We start from the raw sequence: 17,746 nt of genomic DNA on the forward strand, positions 1-17,746 counted from the left end.
TTGAGTTGATTTTTATTCAGATATATTCAGAATAATAAAAAAAAAAAAAAAAAATATATAGTAATTTATAAATATATATTTTATGAATATTTTTATAAATATTTAAAAAAAAAATTTTTTTTTTTATTTGAAACAATTTATTTTTTATATATTATGAATAACTGTTTGGAGAATAATTAAAAAAAAAAACATTTTAAAAGCTGGAAAATTACTTTTTTATAAAAATAATCAATGCTTTTCATTATTACTTTTTTTTTTTTTTTTTTTTTTTTTTAAGTAATTATGTAAATAATTATAATTGTGTGTATATATATATATATATATATATATATATATATATATATATATATATATATATATATATATATATATATATATTATTATTTTTTTATTTAAAATGATTTATGTTTTATATTTATATTTGTTTGTTTATTTAATTTTTTATATATTGTGATATAGAGATGACTTTAACTCTGTTTGGAAATAATCATTGAGGTTTAAAAATTACTTTTTTATATAAAATGTAAAATAATCACAATAATGCCTTTTTATAAGCATAAATAATAAATTATTTTAAAAAAAGCATTTAATATATGTAATTAATTATAAAAATAACTGTAACTGTAAATACTAATTTATGTCTTAATTTCTTTTTTTTCAAACATTCAAACAGTTTCAAAGTATCTTTGGTTTCAGACGCTGAAACAACGTATGATGAGCTGCACCCATATTATTTATTTGCAACTGAAATAAACTTTTGTAATTTTATAATCGCACTATATTGTGATTTATTGATTTTATATGGATATAATGGCAGTGAATGGAACAACATTAAAGCGAGGGCTGCTTGATGCATCAACAAGGTATTTTTTCTTTCTGTTTTTTTTATTTTTAAGCATTTGTTTCTCCAGCACGAAGGTCACTGCCTGCGTCCCGTCTGCGGCGAGAGGCGCGTCCCGTCCTGCCCAAGCTGAGTTTGGAGAGGATGGAGCCCAGAACGCCCCCGTCCTCCCCTCGGCCGTGGGACAGTCCGAACGCCCGCTACATGAGCCCCACCACCAGCTCCAGAGCCAAGATCAGCCGTTGCGTGTCCGTGGGCGACGGCCTCCATCTGGGCTCCGGCGAGACCCTGCCGGTCAGCGGCCCGTTCACGAGCGCCCCGGCCGAACCCAGACACCTCAGACCTCACGCCCGTCAGCGCTTCAGCAGCCCGTTTGACGAGTGGCCGAGCAGATCCAGCTCTCCTCAAGACCCGGGGTCGTCAGGAGCCGTGACCTCTGACCTCGAGCGTCCTCGAGCGGCGGTGAAGGCTTTCTCTGTGGCGTCTGATGATCGAGGTTCTGCTTCCTCTTCCTCTCACAGAATTATATGCTTTTATCCAAAACTATTTGATATCCGTAATATTTCTCTGTATAACCGACACTAAATGTGCATCACATTAGAAAGTTCAGGTTAAAATGAGCAAAAGAGTTCATCAGTGTCTCATGATCATGATGCGTGTGTCCAGTGACGGAGCCGGCGGTCAGTCTGGAGTCCTGCAGACGCGCAGCAGCCGATCTGTGCCGCAGCGTGAGGAGAGCGGCCGGACTCTACAGGACGGTGAGAGGACACAACAGGGACACACTTCACCGTTTGACTCGGTTCTGATCTCGATTTGATTCGTTGAGACGTGCCGTATCTGAGAGGAACACAGTCATTATCCAATATACATCCGATATCGATTCTAAAAGATCAATCTTGGCATTTAAGAATCAATATCAGTTTATCAAAATGAGAATATGTTCACCCAGCCCTTCTTTAGTCTCTTTATATCAGTGATGTGTCATGTGACTGACGGCTGTGTTGCTGCTGTGTCCAGCTGATGTCCCATGATTCCGAGCGCAGCGGCGAGCGGCAGCAGATGCAGCAGCTGATGTCAGACGCTCTGCTGCAGGTGCGATCCGAGCTGGATTCAGTGCCCGGACCGTCCGGATCGGCGACGGGAGAGAAGCCGGCGCTGGCGTTACTGGAGCAGTACTCGCGGCTGCTGCTGCGCTCCGTGGAGGAGAGACTCCAGACGCTCTAGCGCACGGTTCAGTTGTTCCTTCACCAGCTTGTGTGATTTTTGTCTTGTGCATGTTAGTATTTTTTATTGTAAGTCACCAGTTCTGACTCATGCTTGTTCTTAATTTTCTGAATTTCCATTTTATTAATGTTTTATTGTCAAACAGGTTAATAATGTGTGTGTTTGTGATAATTTAATGACATTAAACAATCCTTTTATTTGTTTTTATTTATTTGTGATCAGTGATTTCTCACACAATAAACTGAAAAATATGCATTTAAAGTAATCATTTTATTCATTTACATTGACTTGAATGTTTTTACTGTAATTCACACTCAATATTAACATATGCAAAGCTTACTAGGAAATATTAATTGTTTAATTGATCATAATGAACCGACTTTCATCACAATATCTGATCGATAAATTAACTCGACACTTTTGACAGATTTTCAGGTTGTCTCAGACATTTGGATCTCATACTTTACAATTATGACAAAGAATTACAGTATGAAAGTAATCTTTATTCATCTTAGTTGATGTCAATTTCAACATTTCCTAATAGTATTTAAATCAGAAGTTGTGTTTGTTAACATTAGTTACTGCTAGTGTTGTAGTCCTAAACCCAGAGCAGAGCAGCACTCCTTAAATTCATCCCAAAGATCCACAAAAACTGCCTGAGAAAAGCCTTATATTTAATTAATAAACACAATTAGAACAGTAAGACACTGAATGTCTACGATCACACCTGCATCATTAGTTTTAAACACATCTCTTGTGATTCTGCTTAATTATGTCAAATGTTAAAATATAAAAATCAAAATCTTATAAAAGTGTTTTTTTTTGTTTTTGTTCTTTTTGCAATCATATCTTGAATTTTGTGGGCATCTGTATGAACTTCAGCCACATTTTTGAAACCATCACCTGTTAATTTCTGACCCGGCACAGAAGAAACCAAATTAGAAAGAAGATTGCGTTTGAAGCAGGAAGTTTAACATCCAATCACACAAACGATGTTGACAAATAAATCAGAAAATGCACAGACAACTGACCAGATTGTAAAGTGTTACTCAGTTAATACTCCATTGCTTTGGTAGAGAAAACTTGGTAACAATTTACAATAAAGACCTATTAGTAATGCATTAACTATCATTATCTAACAACGGTTAGGGATGCACCGATATGAACATTTTGGCCTGATAACCGATAAAGTGTCCAATAAATTTAAATCAAAATGTTTAAGTCTTACCATAAAAAATCATGTCCCAATCACATGATTATAATGTTCTCATTATAATATTATGTAGTCTATATGACAGACTTGTGCTGCACATGTTGCATTTAACTGTATTTTCCTTTTTGAAGTGATTTCAATCATATTTCAAGCAATTCAAAAACATAATGGAGGACTGAAGTGTTTCAGCTCAAGAAAATAATCCATTATTTATCGGCTTTAATATATCGCCCAAATTTTCTTATCGGGCCGATAACGATAACATTAAAAATGCACATTTAGCGGCCGATACCGATATGGTGGCTGAGATATCGTGCATCCCAAACAACGGTCAATACATTTGATACAGCAGTTATTAATCTTTGTTACCATCAGTTAATAAAATACATCTGTTCGTGTTCGCTCAGCTCCAGTGAATAATATTAACAGATACATTTGATTTTAATAATGTTAGTAAATGTTGAAATTATCATTAACTATGATTATTGAATAAGTATTAGTTCATAAATGAAACCGTAAGAAAGTGTGTTTTTGAGTCCAGTCGTCATGTTTGCGTGAGAGTTTTGTGTTTTATCGAATCCGTCTGGTGTCGTCGTTTTGTTGGGTTTAATATCCTGCCACGGTTAGTTTAGTTGACTCTGAGTCACGGGAGCGAGTCCACATTGACGGACGTGAGGGTGACGTCATGCAGGATGTTGATGCGGTCGATCTGGTTGACCTCTCTGATACGGTGCTTAAAGTCAAAGATGGGCGTGTTGTTGACGGCCACCTTGAACTCGGTGAAGGTGCAGAGGATCTTCATCTACGGAGAGACGTGAAGGTTACTGCAGTGACACTCATCCGCGTCTTCATGTCAATCGCACACACTTCTACAGAATGACACTAGGTGGCGCCATCACTTTTTGAACGCTCTTGCTGCTTTTATCCCACCAATAAACGGTAATCGTTTGAACACTTTGTTTTTAGGCTGAGAGTCTTGGAGTTCGAACTCCAGCGTATCGTTTACCTCAAAGTGATGTCCCGGCATGAACGGAAACGGCGCCAGAAGTTCCCGCTCCTCTTTCCCCCAGTGTTCACCCAGTTTATGATTGCGGACCAGAACCGCTTTTCCTCCTTCGCTGAATCGTGGGTTGATGTGAAGGGCGATGTCGTTACCGCGCAGGAAGTTGATCGTGAACCTTGCGACAGAAGAAACGTTAGTGACATCTTTTGTTTCGACAAACCAATAATTCCTTAAAAAAAACCATTTGTCAAAGTATCAAACTGTGTTCATGTTTTGCTCTGGAGTAATTTATGATTTCAAGTTCTGACATTCAAAAAGTGTATAAATCGTGCATCATCACGAACGTGCATCATCACAAAATTTTATTTGCAATGTTTTGTACAGTCGATATTCAGGTTTTTATTCGCAATGTTTCGTTCAATCGACCTTCGGTTTTTATTCGCAATGTTTCGTTCAATCGACCTTCGGTTTTTATTATCAATGTTTCGTTCAATCGACCTTCGGTTTTTATTCGCAATGTTTCGTTCAATCGACCTTCAGGTTTTTATTCGCAATGTTTCGTTCAATCGACCTTCGGTTTTTATTATCAATGTTTCGTTCAATCGACCTTCAGGTTTTTATTCGCAATGTTTCGTTCAATCGACCTTCGGTTTTTATTATCAATGTTTCGTTCAATCGACCTTCGGTTTTTATTCGCAATGTTTCGTTCAATCGACCTTCAGGTTTTTATTTGCAATGTTTCGTTCAATCGACCTTCGGGTTTTTATTATCAATGTTTTGTTCAATCGACCTTCAGGTTTTTATTCCCAATGTTTGTTCAATCGACCTTCAGGTTTTTATTATCAATGTTTCGTTCAATCGACCTTCGTGTTTTTTATTGTCAATGTTTCGTTCAATCGACCTTCGGTTTTTATTCGCAATGTTTCGTTCAATCGACCTTCGGGTTTTTATTCGCAATGTTTCGTTCAATCGACCTACAGGTTTTTATTTGCAATGTTTCGTTCAATCGACCTTCGGGTTTTTATTATCAATGTTTTGTTCAATCGACCTTCAGGTTTTTATTCCCAATGTTTGTTCAATCGACCTTCAGGTTTTTATTATCAATGTTTCGTTCAATCGACCTTCGTGTTTTTTATTGTCAATGTTTCGTTCAATCGACCTTCGGTTTTTATTCGCAATGTTTCGTTCAATCGACCTTCGGGTTTTTATTCGCAATGTTTGTTCAATCGACCTTCAGGTTTTTATTATCAATGTTTCGTTCAATCGACCTTCGTGTTTTTTATTGTCAATGTTTCGTTCAATCGACCTTCGGTTTTTATTCGCAATGTTTCGTTCAATCGACCTTCGGGTTTTTATTCGCAATGTTTGTTCAATCGACCTTCGGTTTTTATTATCAATGTTTCGTTCAATCGACCTTCGTGTTTTTTATTGTCAATGTTTCGTTCAATCGACCTTCGGTTTTTATTCGCAATGTTTCGTTCAATCGACCTTCGGGTTTTTATTCGCAATGTTTCGTTCAATCGACCTTCGGGTTTTATTCGCAATGTTTCGTTCAGTCGACCTTCGGTTTTTATTCGCAATGTTTCGTTCAATCGACCTTCGGGTTTTTATTCGCAATGTTTCGTTCAATCGACCTTCGGGTTTTATTCGCAATGTTTCGTTCAGTCGACCTTTGGGTTTTTATTCACAATGTTTCGTTCAATCGACCTTCGGTTTTTATTCGCAATGTTTCGTTCAATCGACCTTCGGGTTTTTATTCGCAATGTTTAGTTCAATCGACCTTCGGGTTTTATTCGCAATGTTTCGTTCAGTCGACCTTCAGGTTTTTATTCGCAATGTTTCGTTCAATCGACCTTCGGGTTTTATTCGCAATGTTTCGTTCAGTCGACCTTTGGGTTTTTATTCGCAATGTTTCGTTCAATCGACCTTCGGTTTTTATTCGCAATGTTTCGTTCAATCGACCTTTGGGTTTTTATTATCAATGTTTCGTTCAATCGACCTTTGGGTTTTAATTATCAATGTTTCGTTCAATCGACCTTCATGTTTTTCAACCTTCAATCAACCTTCAGGTTTTTATTCGCATTGTTTCGTTCAATCGACCTTCGGTTTTTATTCGCAATGTTTCGTTCAATTGACCTTCTGGTTTTTATTCGCAATGTTTTTTTTCAATTGACCTTCAGGTTTTTATTCGCATTGTTCAACTTCTATTTTCTCTAAGTTTTGAAACTCAACCATATATGGTAACATTGGTTATATAAGGGCAACAGTCTCTTTAGTGCGCACTTACATTTTAGCATCTGGTTTAACCTGTCCTCTGATAGTTAGCATTAGCTTGTCATAGATGCCACGGGGAAAATTCATGTTGAAAGGAACCACCTGAAAGCAGAGAAACATTGATATTCATTAGACATTGATTTTCGTAATGTTTCATTCGAACTACATTTTGAAGTTTTTTCCCAATGTTTTGGTCAGTTGACCTTTTTTTATTTGCAAAGGCTGATTTGAACAAAACGTCCTCAGGCATTTATTCACAACGTTTTGGTCAATCGACCTTCAAGATTTTCTTCAAGCAGGGAAAACATTGTTAGGCTCATAATCTGCTCAAGAACATCACAGAATGATATCTATACTTGATCTACACAATCCTGCAAGTATATAGCTGAACAAACTGATGTTCCCATTAGTTAATGTTAGTTAATGCTTTAACTAGTGTAGTTGATGGTTTTTGAGGATCAGGGCCTGTTCATGTTTCATCTGTCTAGTTTGACTAGGGTTAGGGTACTACCAAGTGACAGATGAATTAGTGCTGAACACAGGATAAGCAGCGTTGGTTTATGGTTTAGTGCCTTACTACAGGAGCGGTCGCTGGCGCCGGGGGCCACTGCTGCGGGACTCCTCCTGTGGGCCCCTGACCGGGCCAACCAGGTTGACCAGGATTACCATGCCACGCCGGGGGGACTGGAGATGGGAGGTAACCCGTCGGGGTGGGTACTTGAGCAGGCCAGGTTGGTTGAACAGGTGGGTTCGGCTGAACTGGAGGGTTTGGTTGGGATGGTTGGATTGGTTGGGATGGTTGGATTGGTTGGGATGGTTGGATTGGTGGATTGGGTTGTGCTGGTTGGGTTGGTGGGTTAGGCTGGATTGTTGGAGGGTTTGGCCAGCCTGGTTGGGTGGGTTGGACCGGCCAGGTCGTAGGGAGCGATGTGCTGGGCTGGTTAACAGGCCAACTCAGCTGCCCGGGTTGGCAGGGCCAACAGGGTTGACTGGGCCATACGGTACCGGCCGGCTGCTGAGGGATCTGAGGGTAAAAGCCCTGCTGACCAGAGGACGGGCAACTCATGATGTCTGTCGACCGGAACCTGAGAAACAAACCATTACTAACGTCAAACACATGCTACTCAACTAACATCACATGATCCTTCAGAAATCATTCTCATATGAAGATTCAGTGATCAAGAAACAATTATGATTAATGTTTCATTATTATCAATGTTTTCCACAAAATATTTTCAACACTGATAATAATCATAAATGTTTCTTGAGCAGCAAATCATCATATCAGAATGATTTCTGAAGGATCATGTGACACTGAAGACTGGAGTAATGATGCTGAAAATTCAGGAATAAATTACACTTTATTATATATTCACATAGAAAACCGCTGATTTACACTGGAATAATATTTCACTATTTTTACTGTATTTTTGATCATATAAAAACAGTGTTGATGATCAGAAGAGACTTATTTCACAAATGTTAAAAGAAATCACATTTATTGCAAGCTTTTGAGTGCCAGAGCGTTTATTCTTCCACTTTAGTTAGATTTCATTCTAAACCAGAGATCGAACTAGTGCTGTAATGGCTGAAGGTGTGAATTAAATCAATATTTCAGGACTGAAGCTCAAACATTGATATTAAACAGCAAACACTGACGCACACTAACCTGATCTGACTGAACTGAGATCTTTATAACTGCTGTAAATCTGTGACATCACAAAAACAGGAACAAATCTAAAGATTCAAAACTGCACATTAAACTCTAGATCACTATTTAATAATTTCTGGCTATTAAAGCATTTTAAGCTGTAAATGAGGAGTTGAGGATCACAGTACCTGTTGAAGGAGCAGCAGAAGGATGGAGGAGCAGAAGATGGGATTCTTCTGGTTTATATGCAGCCGCTCCTCATTCCTGCGCATTATGAAGAAAGAGGCCGTCTGTTCACACACACTCACACACACACACACACTCACACACACACACTCACTCACACACACACACTCACACACACTCACTTCATTTATGATGCTCTGAAAGAATATATACATATAGATTTACACTCTGATTGTTTGACTATCATTTCTCACAGTAACACTTAAAGTCTGTGAATAAACCAGATCAGAGAACATGATGATCCTGCTTTCTTCATCATTTCACCAGCAGGACTTTCAGCGACTTTTTATTACACACTCTGTTTAAAACTCATATAAAATGAATGTAAAATTTAAAATTTAGATCAACATTTTCTGAAGACGCTCCTTTCATTGATCCTGTTCTGGAAATAGAGAAGAATTGAATTTTAAAGTTTCTCTTTGTATTTTCTTCCTTTGTGGTGAAACACCAGCGGATGAGTCTCAGTGTGGATTATTAGATTTACACAAACACAGTCAATATTACAGCGGTTGCCACAGTAACCAGTGTTTCAGTAAGTCACATGACTGAACACAGGGTCAGTTTGTTCCTGAGCGATTCACTGCTGACCGTAACGCCAGATAACAAACATGTTGAGTAAGAACATTCCCATAACGTTCCCATATAGTTATTTCTGAACGTTCACAACTTCCAGTTTTTTAAATGTTCTAGATGTTTTTTCTTTGTTATCTTAATGTTAATGGAACATTCCATTGTTTCATTCTTCAATCATTATGGGAACGTTACTTTTGAATGTTCTGAAACAAGTAGAAACATTTATAGATAAATGTCCAATTAAAATGTTTGAAATAAAACGTTTCATGAATGATGTATAATGTTTCAAGGACATTATTAAAGACCAGATAACTTTGAATGAACGTTCTTGTAATGTTACTGGAGGAACGTTGAGAGAATCTTCTCTGTCAGCTGGATTGTTTTCTATTATCTGCGATCTGTTTATTGATTATTCATCTATTCAGTTCTTCATGATTAGATTCTACAGGAACTTGAGTTTTGCTTCATATCAGAATGATTTCTGAAGGATCATGTGACACTGAAGACTGGAGTAATGATGCTGAAAATTCAGCTTTGATCACAGGAATAAATTACACTTTACTATATATTCACATAGAAAACAGCTGATTTACATTGGAATAATATTTCACTGTTTTACTGTATTTTTGATCAAATAAAAGCAGTCTTGGTGAGCAGAAGAGACTCTTTCACTGCTTTTCTTATTTACTATTTGTCTTGTAAGTCTAAATATCTAAAACATCTTAAATCAAGATATTTTTTTCTTGCTTTCTGAAAAAAAAAAAAAAAAAAAAATCAAACTGAAGTGAGTTTTTGCTTAAAACAAGCTGCTAATGGGGTAAGAAAAATAATCTTGTTTTTGTCCCAAACTTAAATAATTTAGCTTGTTTTGAGCAAAAACTCACAATATTTTTTCTTGTTTTCGGGGGCAAAAAACCCCAAAATGAAGTATGTCATTCTACTTATCTAGTAAAAGCGTCTTGATTTAAGAATTTTTAGATATTTAGACTGGAAACAAGACAAAAGCAGTTTTTGCAGTGTTCAGTGAGAGTGTTCATGAACAACAGCTGACGCGTCAGAGTCTCACACTGCAGGTCTGTGCTGTAATGAGTCTCTCGTGAGCGGCCGGTCAGCGGTCATGTGTCCGTGTCGCAGCAGCTGTAAACACATGATGAGGTTAGATGTGATCGAATCTGAATAATGACTCTATTGTCTTTTTTTCAGCTGAATCTGAATGTGTCTCATATCCAGTTTTCATCATTGATTCTGTTTATTAATGTGAATATTAATTGAATCAATCAGTATTGTTTAAAGCGCTGTAGAAATAAAGCTGACACTCTATATGAACAAACTGCAGTTCAACATGTTCCTGAAAACTCAAATCTTCATCACATGATGTTGAAGGACTCGTTGTTCCTCGCAGTAAACGCAGGGTTTGGTCTCCATCGTTACTGAACAAACATCCGTTTATTTCAGCTGAACTTCATCACAGATTTCTTTAACAATATTTCCATCATCTCATGTTGTGCTTTTATATGATTTATGAGCCTCTGGAAACCCAATAAGCCCGAGAGCTTTCAAACTCAAATAAAGCTTCTTTATAGTGGAACTATATTATTAAAATGATCTTCACACTAAGAAAGCATTTAAGAACTGATGACTGAAAGGTTCCTTGAGGAACCAGAAATGCTTGTTTTGTGGAATCGCTGAAAACCCATCTGTGAGTGTCAGAGATTCAGTCTGATCCTGATGAACGAATCGTTTACTCAAACGAACAGAGTCAGTGTAGAAGGTCACATGGCCTTCATCACTTTATCTGCTACTTTAAATGGGATTTATTTGTTTGAATAATCCAAAACCCAGACGTGCAATTTTAAACTATGCAATTCTGTCAAAAAATTATGAATCAAATTAAATGATTAAAAAAGAATCCAATTCATCATTTATAGCGTTCAGAAATTGTTGAAGCATCATTTACATCAAAAACCAACAGTTTCTCCCAGTTGGGGAAGTGAAAAGAAGGAAATTATGGAAGCTTGTTTCTATCACTGAATTAAAAAACTGATGCTTTTATCGTGTAATTCTGACTTTTGTGAGTTTGTATCTATTCTATAAACAGTCAGAATAGTGTCGAATCAACCACATTTCTAGAATTTCAGAACTGTGAGTCGGGGATTCTGGGTGAACGACCCCGTTACTGTTTTATTGTGTTGTTATCTGTGGCAGAAACAGCTCTGAGATGAAACATGAGCCGTGTGGAGAATCTCAGGTGTGAGCAGGTTAACCGTTTCCCTGCAGTTCTGTGTCAGCTGACGTCAGGCCTTCCCATCATGCACCAGTGCCGCCCGCTGCTGACCTGATATCTCAGAACACGCTGTTCAGATCAGAGGAATAATCCTCAGAGCTCACACGGATCAGAGGAGAAGCATGTCCTGATGTCATCCAGCTCAGTCAAATACGTTCTGCTAACGTTATGAAAACCCTTTTCTGAATGTTCAAAACAGTTTTTTAAATGTTCTAAAAAGTTTTTTCTTGGTTATGTAAACGTTGAGGGAACATTCCTTTGTATTATTAAGGGAACGTTTTCTTTTGAATGTTCTCTGAACGTCCTGAAACATTTATAAAACGTTGGAAGAACATCCAAAAAACGCTCCGTCAACGATGAATAATGTTTTTGTTATTAAAGACCAGATAACTCTGAACGAATGTTCCATTAAGGTTACTGGAAGAACGTTTGTTCGTAACTTTCAGAGAACCTTGACACAACGCTTCCTGTCAGCTGATCCTCACAGCTTCTTCACTGATCTGATGAATTAAACTCATTAATCTCAGACTGGAGAATGTTTCTGCTGCCCCTCAGTGGCGAAATGAAGACATGAAGATTGATTTTCATGTAGTTCATTTTCAGAAATTAAAATATGCATGAGATTAAATTAGTCACAACTGACATTCAGAAAATGTATTTTTCAGTCACACATTATATTCATTCAGAATACTTGAATTCATTCCTAAACCGTTTTAAATGGTTTTAGTTCTTTAGAAGTGATTAAGGGCTGTTTAGATACTGAAATATAAATTACATAGACGTCGTTGTGTGTCGTGACGTCATTCACGCACTTTTCACGTCACGTGTCATCGCAGCGTTTGTTTAGAACTAACAGGATCTGATGGTTCTGATTCGGACCCGGTTCAGTGTGTCAGTGTTTATAATCCCAGAATCTCGTGACGTCATCATCATCATCATCACGACGATGAAGAGCAGACACACGTGCAGCGTTTCTGAGGGATTATTTCATCGACATCACGATCGAGCACGTCTGAAGCCGCCCGGTTCGGCGACATTACGAACCCTACTATGGTGAAGGCCTCTGTCATGAATATTAATTAGGATGCGCTGACGTTGCCTGTTCACTATCCAATGGCTGAGGCCGAGTTCGCGAATATTACTGACCGATGCAGCGTGTCTTGTTTCCTGCCAATGGAGAAGGCTTGTGTTTCTGAATATTAATCTCCTCCAATGGCGAACATCTGGCTTTTGAATATCAATTAGACAATTTAACATGGCCCTGCTATGTGCTATAAAAACTGTAAAATAATCAAAATATTAAAGTGAACAGTTTTGGCGATAGCTTATATGAGCCATTCTACAGAATTGTTGCTGTCCCACAACCAAAAATTAATTATTCAAATTTTAGATGTTTACTAAGATCCTTCTATTATCTGTTGAATCCCACAATAATATTTAAAATATCAGTAAGATTAATATATTAAAATCATAATTTATTGGGTATTTTCAATTGGGAGGAGTCTGTCCTGAACCCTGACCCCTAAACTTCAACTTGTGAAAATGAAATTGAAACAATTTTTTCCATTGTTGTTTTTAAAAATATATTTTTGTTTTTTTAAAAAGTGAATTTAAAAACAATATATTTTATTTTTAAATCATGAAACTTCATGTAAAAAGTGTGTCCCTCATGTTCACGTCACTACTGGAACAGTGTGTGTTTGAGTCACGGAGACTGATTTTAACACACTTCAGGAGATATTCGTGTTCCTCCTCTCACAGCCTCTCTTTCACAGCAGATCATCATTCTGAGTTAAATGTGTTCAGAAGCCTGAAAATCTGTGAGGAGCTTTAAAAACATCACTAACAAACACCTTTTTCTGCAATTAAGCAAACTTTTTTGGGTGTTATTCCATAAAATGTAGTTTTTATGTTCAGAACCTTGTTAGATCACCATGATTATCATCTTTGAGCAGCTCAAAAGTGTCGAAAATTGTCATTACCGAAACTTCATTACATTTCGGTAGTGACAAAAGTGACACATAATCATTTATTTGGGGGAAATAAACACAATTTTAGTACAGTTATGCACATCATTAGTGTTTTAGTATGCGAGTTAAATCGTGTCATGTGATGTGTCACTACCAACACATTACTGTCACTACTGAAACTGTGCATCACGACCGAAACATGGAGGATTTCTCAGAAATAAAGTATATTGAATGATCAGCTCAGATGTTATTATAGTGTTTGATTCAATGTTTATTCAAACTAATGAACTTTGAAATCAGTTTGATAAACTTTATGACTTTACAAAGAAAGATTGGATTCAAAATACAACAAATCTCATAAATTACACTTGAAATGTTGTTAAAATTGTATTTTTTTATTGATTTACCTGTGAAAGAATATATTTCCAAGGTAGATGTGAACACAATCTTAATAGGTCAATGTGACTCTTCTGATTAAATGATTTATTATTGTTTCAGTAGTGAAAAATATTCCAAAACTTTCTGAAAATACAATATGAGAATTAACTGCACAATTACTACAAATGTGTAGCTTGAATATTATACAATTTGTATACAAACAAAATTTGTGGAAAAAGACTCGGACTTTGAACCAGTTCTGCAGAATGACCCATATTTAGACTTCTTTTACATTCTCATCAGGATAAATTGCTTTTATGTGTTGTTGTTGTTGTTGTTTTCCTCCCTTTAGTTTCGAGGTTTGAAACATAATATATAAAGCAGATGTTCTATTATTCTAATATATATATATATAAGTTTTTAGTTCTTCACTTGTCATGTTATAGTATTTGTCGAATATTTTTCATGTTGACAGATTAGGAAAAAATCAGATACAGAATTTTATAATTTTTTTTATATACAGAGTATATTTTCCAAAACCTTTTTGCAATTTTATATAATATTAGGATAAATGAATAAAAGTAAATGCAATCGGTTTCTTTTATGATTATTAATTAGACATCGCTGACGTCACGCTCTTCCCTTCCAATGGCCAAGTCTTCAGTATTGAATTTTAAGTCGTTGTCACTGACGTCGCGTTGCTCCCGTCCAATAAGCGAACGCTTGGCTCATGAATATTCAGATGCAAGCCTTCGCCATAGTAGCGTCAGTCAGTCTGCCGTCAGGTGCCGTGATTTCCCAGCAGCCCGGATGTAGCGCGCAGTCTCCAGCGTCAATCCCGGAGAATAACATGGCACGGACAACCACATAACATCTTAATTCCCTCCATAACATTCCCACAGAAGTGGAGCACACCAGTGCCAGGACATGTGAGGAGCTTCCCAGCGGCAGTAGGTGAGCGATCATCATCTGAGTCTTTCCTAGCAACAAGCAGCCGTGTGATTGGATGCGATTCTCTGCTAATGCATAAGAACAGGGCTGCAAGTCTCATGCACGAGCTTCAACACTGGAGCAGCACTGACACTCAGATTCCCGACGCGCGCGCGCGCTCAAGCCGCGTTCAGCACCGAGGACAGCGGCGCGCGCCTGCATGATTAATGCGTGAGTGTAGAAAACGATGTTCATGTGTGTGTGTGTGTGTGTGTGTGTCATGTAGTTGCTGCTGCAGGTGATCTCCAGTGTCATTAATAATGCCCTCATTTCAGCAGCAGCAGCACAGGCTGTGATCTACGGAAGCCCATTTCCAACACATCACAAAAAATGCTTTTCATGCTATAATTACCATTTTCCAAAGCATGATTGTCTTCTCGATGTGCTGAAATGGTCTTCCACAGTGTTATGATGATGTTTTGGCAGCCATGATGTTACAGTGTTTGTGATGATGTCATTACACACTGTAAAGCGAGCTGATTTGACCTGAGGAGGTCAGGTTCGGTGGTGGATTCCTCAGCGTTCATGAGCTTCTGTCTGCCAAACTATCAGTCAAACGCTGCATCTGATTCAAATAATAAGTAACAAATCCATCTGTCAGTGTTTAGTCATGCATTATTGGAAACTAAAGAGTCACGTCTAAATGTCTGAAGTCAGGCGTATGCTTCAGAATGACTACTTTAGCTAGAATCAGCCGTTATTTTAGGGGTCAGATGAGTTGCTGGTGGACATTGAACACTCAGCTTGATCATTTATAACTTCATCTTATTACAACTAATTATAGATAAAAACTTGATGATGGAGTTGAAGTTCATTAGTATAGCTCTTTTCACAATGCATATCATTTCAAAGCAGCTTTGTGCAAAATGCTTCAGGAATTATTCTGTTTTCAGTCAGAGATGAGCGTGTCAGAGTAACGTTCATATGGCAGCGATATACAGATATAATATTAATATAGTTCATGTTATATGACTATACACAACATGATTACAGTAGAGGGATAATATTTGACAGTTTTGCATGTCTGGGTTAGGTCGTCTGAACTCTTCACAGTCGCCTGAAAACATCGCCGGATCCAAACCGGAGCTCTCCAGTCTGTTAGTGACAGTTTTGCTTGGATTCGGTGTTCTTATAACTCTTAATGTAAAGATGACTGAGGCCTGCTGGGGTTCAGGAAGGGTTTGAAGGCAAAATAATTGTTTGCTTTTGGTTATTTTACACATTAAGCATAAACTTAGAGAAAGTAACGTAATGTTCTGCGTTTGGGGGTTTATAGTAGAGCTGAACGATTCTGGAGAAATTGAGAATCATGATTTTTTGTTTAAAATAGAGATCATGATTCTGAACAGACTACTAAGCAAAATAACATGTAATTTATTAGAGGTTATGACCAAGTGTTATTTGCCGTAGTCAATTAAAAAAATATTTAATTATTTGAATTATTATTTTTAAATGGTTTGAGCGAATGATTCAATGACTCACTCATACAAACTTCACTTGTTTTATTACTGGATGAATCAGCATTTTTGAACAAATCTCTTGAATGAATGATTCAATGACTCACTCATACAGGCGTGCAGTGCGTTCCAAGCGGGATATATCACCCTCTGAAGGGCACTTGAGAGTGAAAACAATCATAGCCGCCATATCGAAACCAATGAAACCACTTTGGTTCCAAACCAAAGTGCTCAAAACTGGTCACTTAAAAGGGCCCTTCGGAATGAAGGATTTCGAAGAGTACAACTGATGGACACTTTGGGCCCCCATGATCCTTTGCACAGGGAAGTTGTTTGGCATCACAGAATGGGTACAGGAGGCTCGGAGTTCGATTTTACCTATAAGTGTATAGTATTTTTCTATACTACTGTAATATTGTAATATTTATACGAGTCAGATTTGGTACATTATTATGGTCAAAACAACATTGTACTTTACAGCTACCTTTCCATTCAAATGTTTCAAATACTTTGACAAAATAAACAATATAGTGCGATAAACCAAAAATGTATAAACTAACGTTAAACAAAAGGCTAAGCTTGCACAATCTACTCATCGTTCAGAGCGTGTTTTTTGGGGGGTCAACCAGCGTACAAACTGTGCAACAGACACGCCCCCTCGATTGTCTCGTTAAGATGCAGAAGTGCGCTTCCAAAAAAACCCCTACACCTTCACCCCTTCGAAGCTCTCACTCTGGAGGGTAAACGCTTTGAAGGGATTAGGGCATAGGGATGAGCCTATTCCTGAATGGAATGCAGGGTTCACCGTTTTCAATATCTGGATGAATCAGCGTTTTTGAACGAATTTCTTGGATGAATGATTCAATGACTCACTCATAAAGACGTCACTTGTTTCATTACTGGATGAATCAGAATTTTTGAACAAATCTTTTGAATGAATGATTCAATGACTCACTCATAAAGACGTCACTTGTTTCATTACTGGATGAATCAGAATTTTTGAACAAATCTTTTGCATGAATGATTCAATGACTCACTCATAAAGACGTCACTTGTTTCATTACTGGATGAATCAGAATTTTTGAACAAATCTTTTGCATGAATGATTCAATGACTCACTCATAAAGACGTCACTTGTTTCATTACTGGATGAATCAGAATTTGTGAACAAATCTTTTGAATGAATGATTCAATGACTCTATCATAAAGACGTCACTTGTTTCATTACTGGATGAATCAGAATTTTTAAACAAATCTTTTGAATGAATGATTCAATGACTCATTCATAAAGACTTCACTTGTTTCATTACTGGATGAATCAGAATTTGTGAACAAATCTTTTGCATGAATGATTCAATGACTCATTCATAAAGACGTCACTTGTTTCATTACTGGATGAATCAGAATTTTTGAACAAATCTTTTGAATGAATGATTCAATGACAAACACATTTTTTAACAGTCACTTGTCTCCACCTACTGGTGTAATGATGTAATGAGACAATCTTCATCTGAAGTATCAAGTTTCTTTCAGAAGGTGATTTACTCTTTTGATCTCTACTGTAGACATCAGTGTTTATAACTATAAACTTTTATCTCAGTACTTCTGTGATCATCTGAATGATTGTAAGAGAGAAATAATG

At 37.2% G+C, this 17,746-nt stretch overlaps 3 protein-coding genes across 4 annotated transcripts in view; 2 read left to right on the forward strand and 1 right to left on the reverse strand.

The window, feature by feature from the left end:
• LOC137018286 (mitogen-activated protein kinase-binding protein 1-like) overlaps positions 1 to 2,139 on the forward strand; it is a 24,058-nt gene extending 21,919 nt beyond the window's left edge. Inside the window, exons 27-29 of the mRNA XM_067382892.1 lie at positions 912 to 1,337; positions 1,508 to 1,599; positions 1,859 to 2,139. Coding sequence (XP_067238993.1) covers positions 912 to 1,337; positions 1,508 to 1,599; positions 1,859 to 2,065 — 725 coding nt within the window. The 3' untranslated portion in view covers positions 2,066 to 2,139. The remainder of the gene's footprint in view (positions 1 to 911; positions 1,338 to 1,507; positions 1,600 to 1,858) is intronic.
• Positions 2,140 to 2,260: 121 nt separating this feature from the next.
• Positions 2,261 to 8,580, reverse strand: LOC137019292 (galectin-3). Of its 2 annotated transcripts, none has more exons than XM_067384591.1 (5): positions 8,395 to 8,580; positions 7,133 to 7,640; positions 6,569 to 6,657; positions 4,285 to 4,456; positions 2,261 to 4,080 (listed from the first exon to the last, which is right to left on the reverse strand). In XM_067384591.1, the coding sequence occupies exons 2-5, from the start codon at positions 7,619 to 7,621 to the stop codon at positions 3,922 to 3,924; spliced, it is 909 nt and encodes a 302-aa protein (XP_067240692.1). In that variant the 5' UTR covers positions 7,622 to 7,640; positions 8,395 to 8,580; the 3' UTR covers positions 2,261 to 3,921. The 2 variants fall into 2 exon arrangements, with proteins under 2 accessions (XP_067240692.1, XP_067240693.1); XM_067384592.1 differs by lacking the exon at positions 8,395 to 8,580 and adding an exon at positions 8,225 to 8,322.
• Positions 8,581 to 14,480: 5,900 nt separating this feature from the next.
• The window catches only part of pak5 (p21 protein (Cdc42/Rac)-activated kinase 5), a 40,094-nt gene continuing 36,828 nt past the window's right edge, over positions 14,481 to 17,746 (forward strand). The window contains exon 1 of the mRNA XM_067384587.1: positions 14,481 to 14,611. The gene's annotated coding sequence lies outside the window, so the exon portion shown is untranslated. The remainder of the gene's footprint in view (positions 14,612 to 17,746) is intronic.

This window comes from Chanodichthys erythropterus, chromosome 4 (genome assembly GCF_024489055.1).
Source record: "Chanodichthys erythropterus isolate Z2021 chromosome 4, ASM2448905v1, whole genome shotgun sequence".
In the NCBI taxonomy this organism is placed as follows: Eukaryota; Metazoa; Chordata; class Actinopteri; order Cypriniformes; family Xenocyprididae; genus Chanodichthys; species Chanodichthys erythropterus.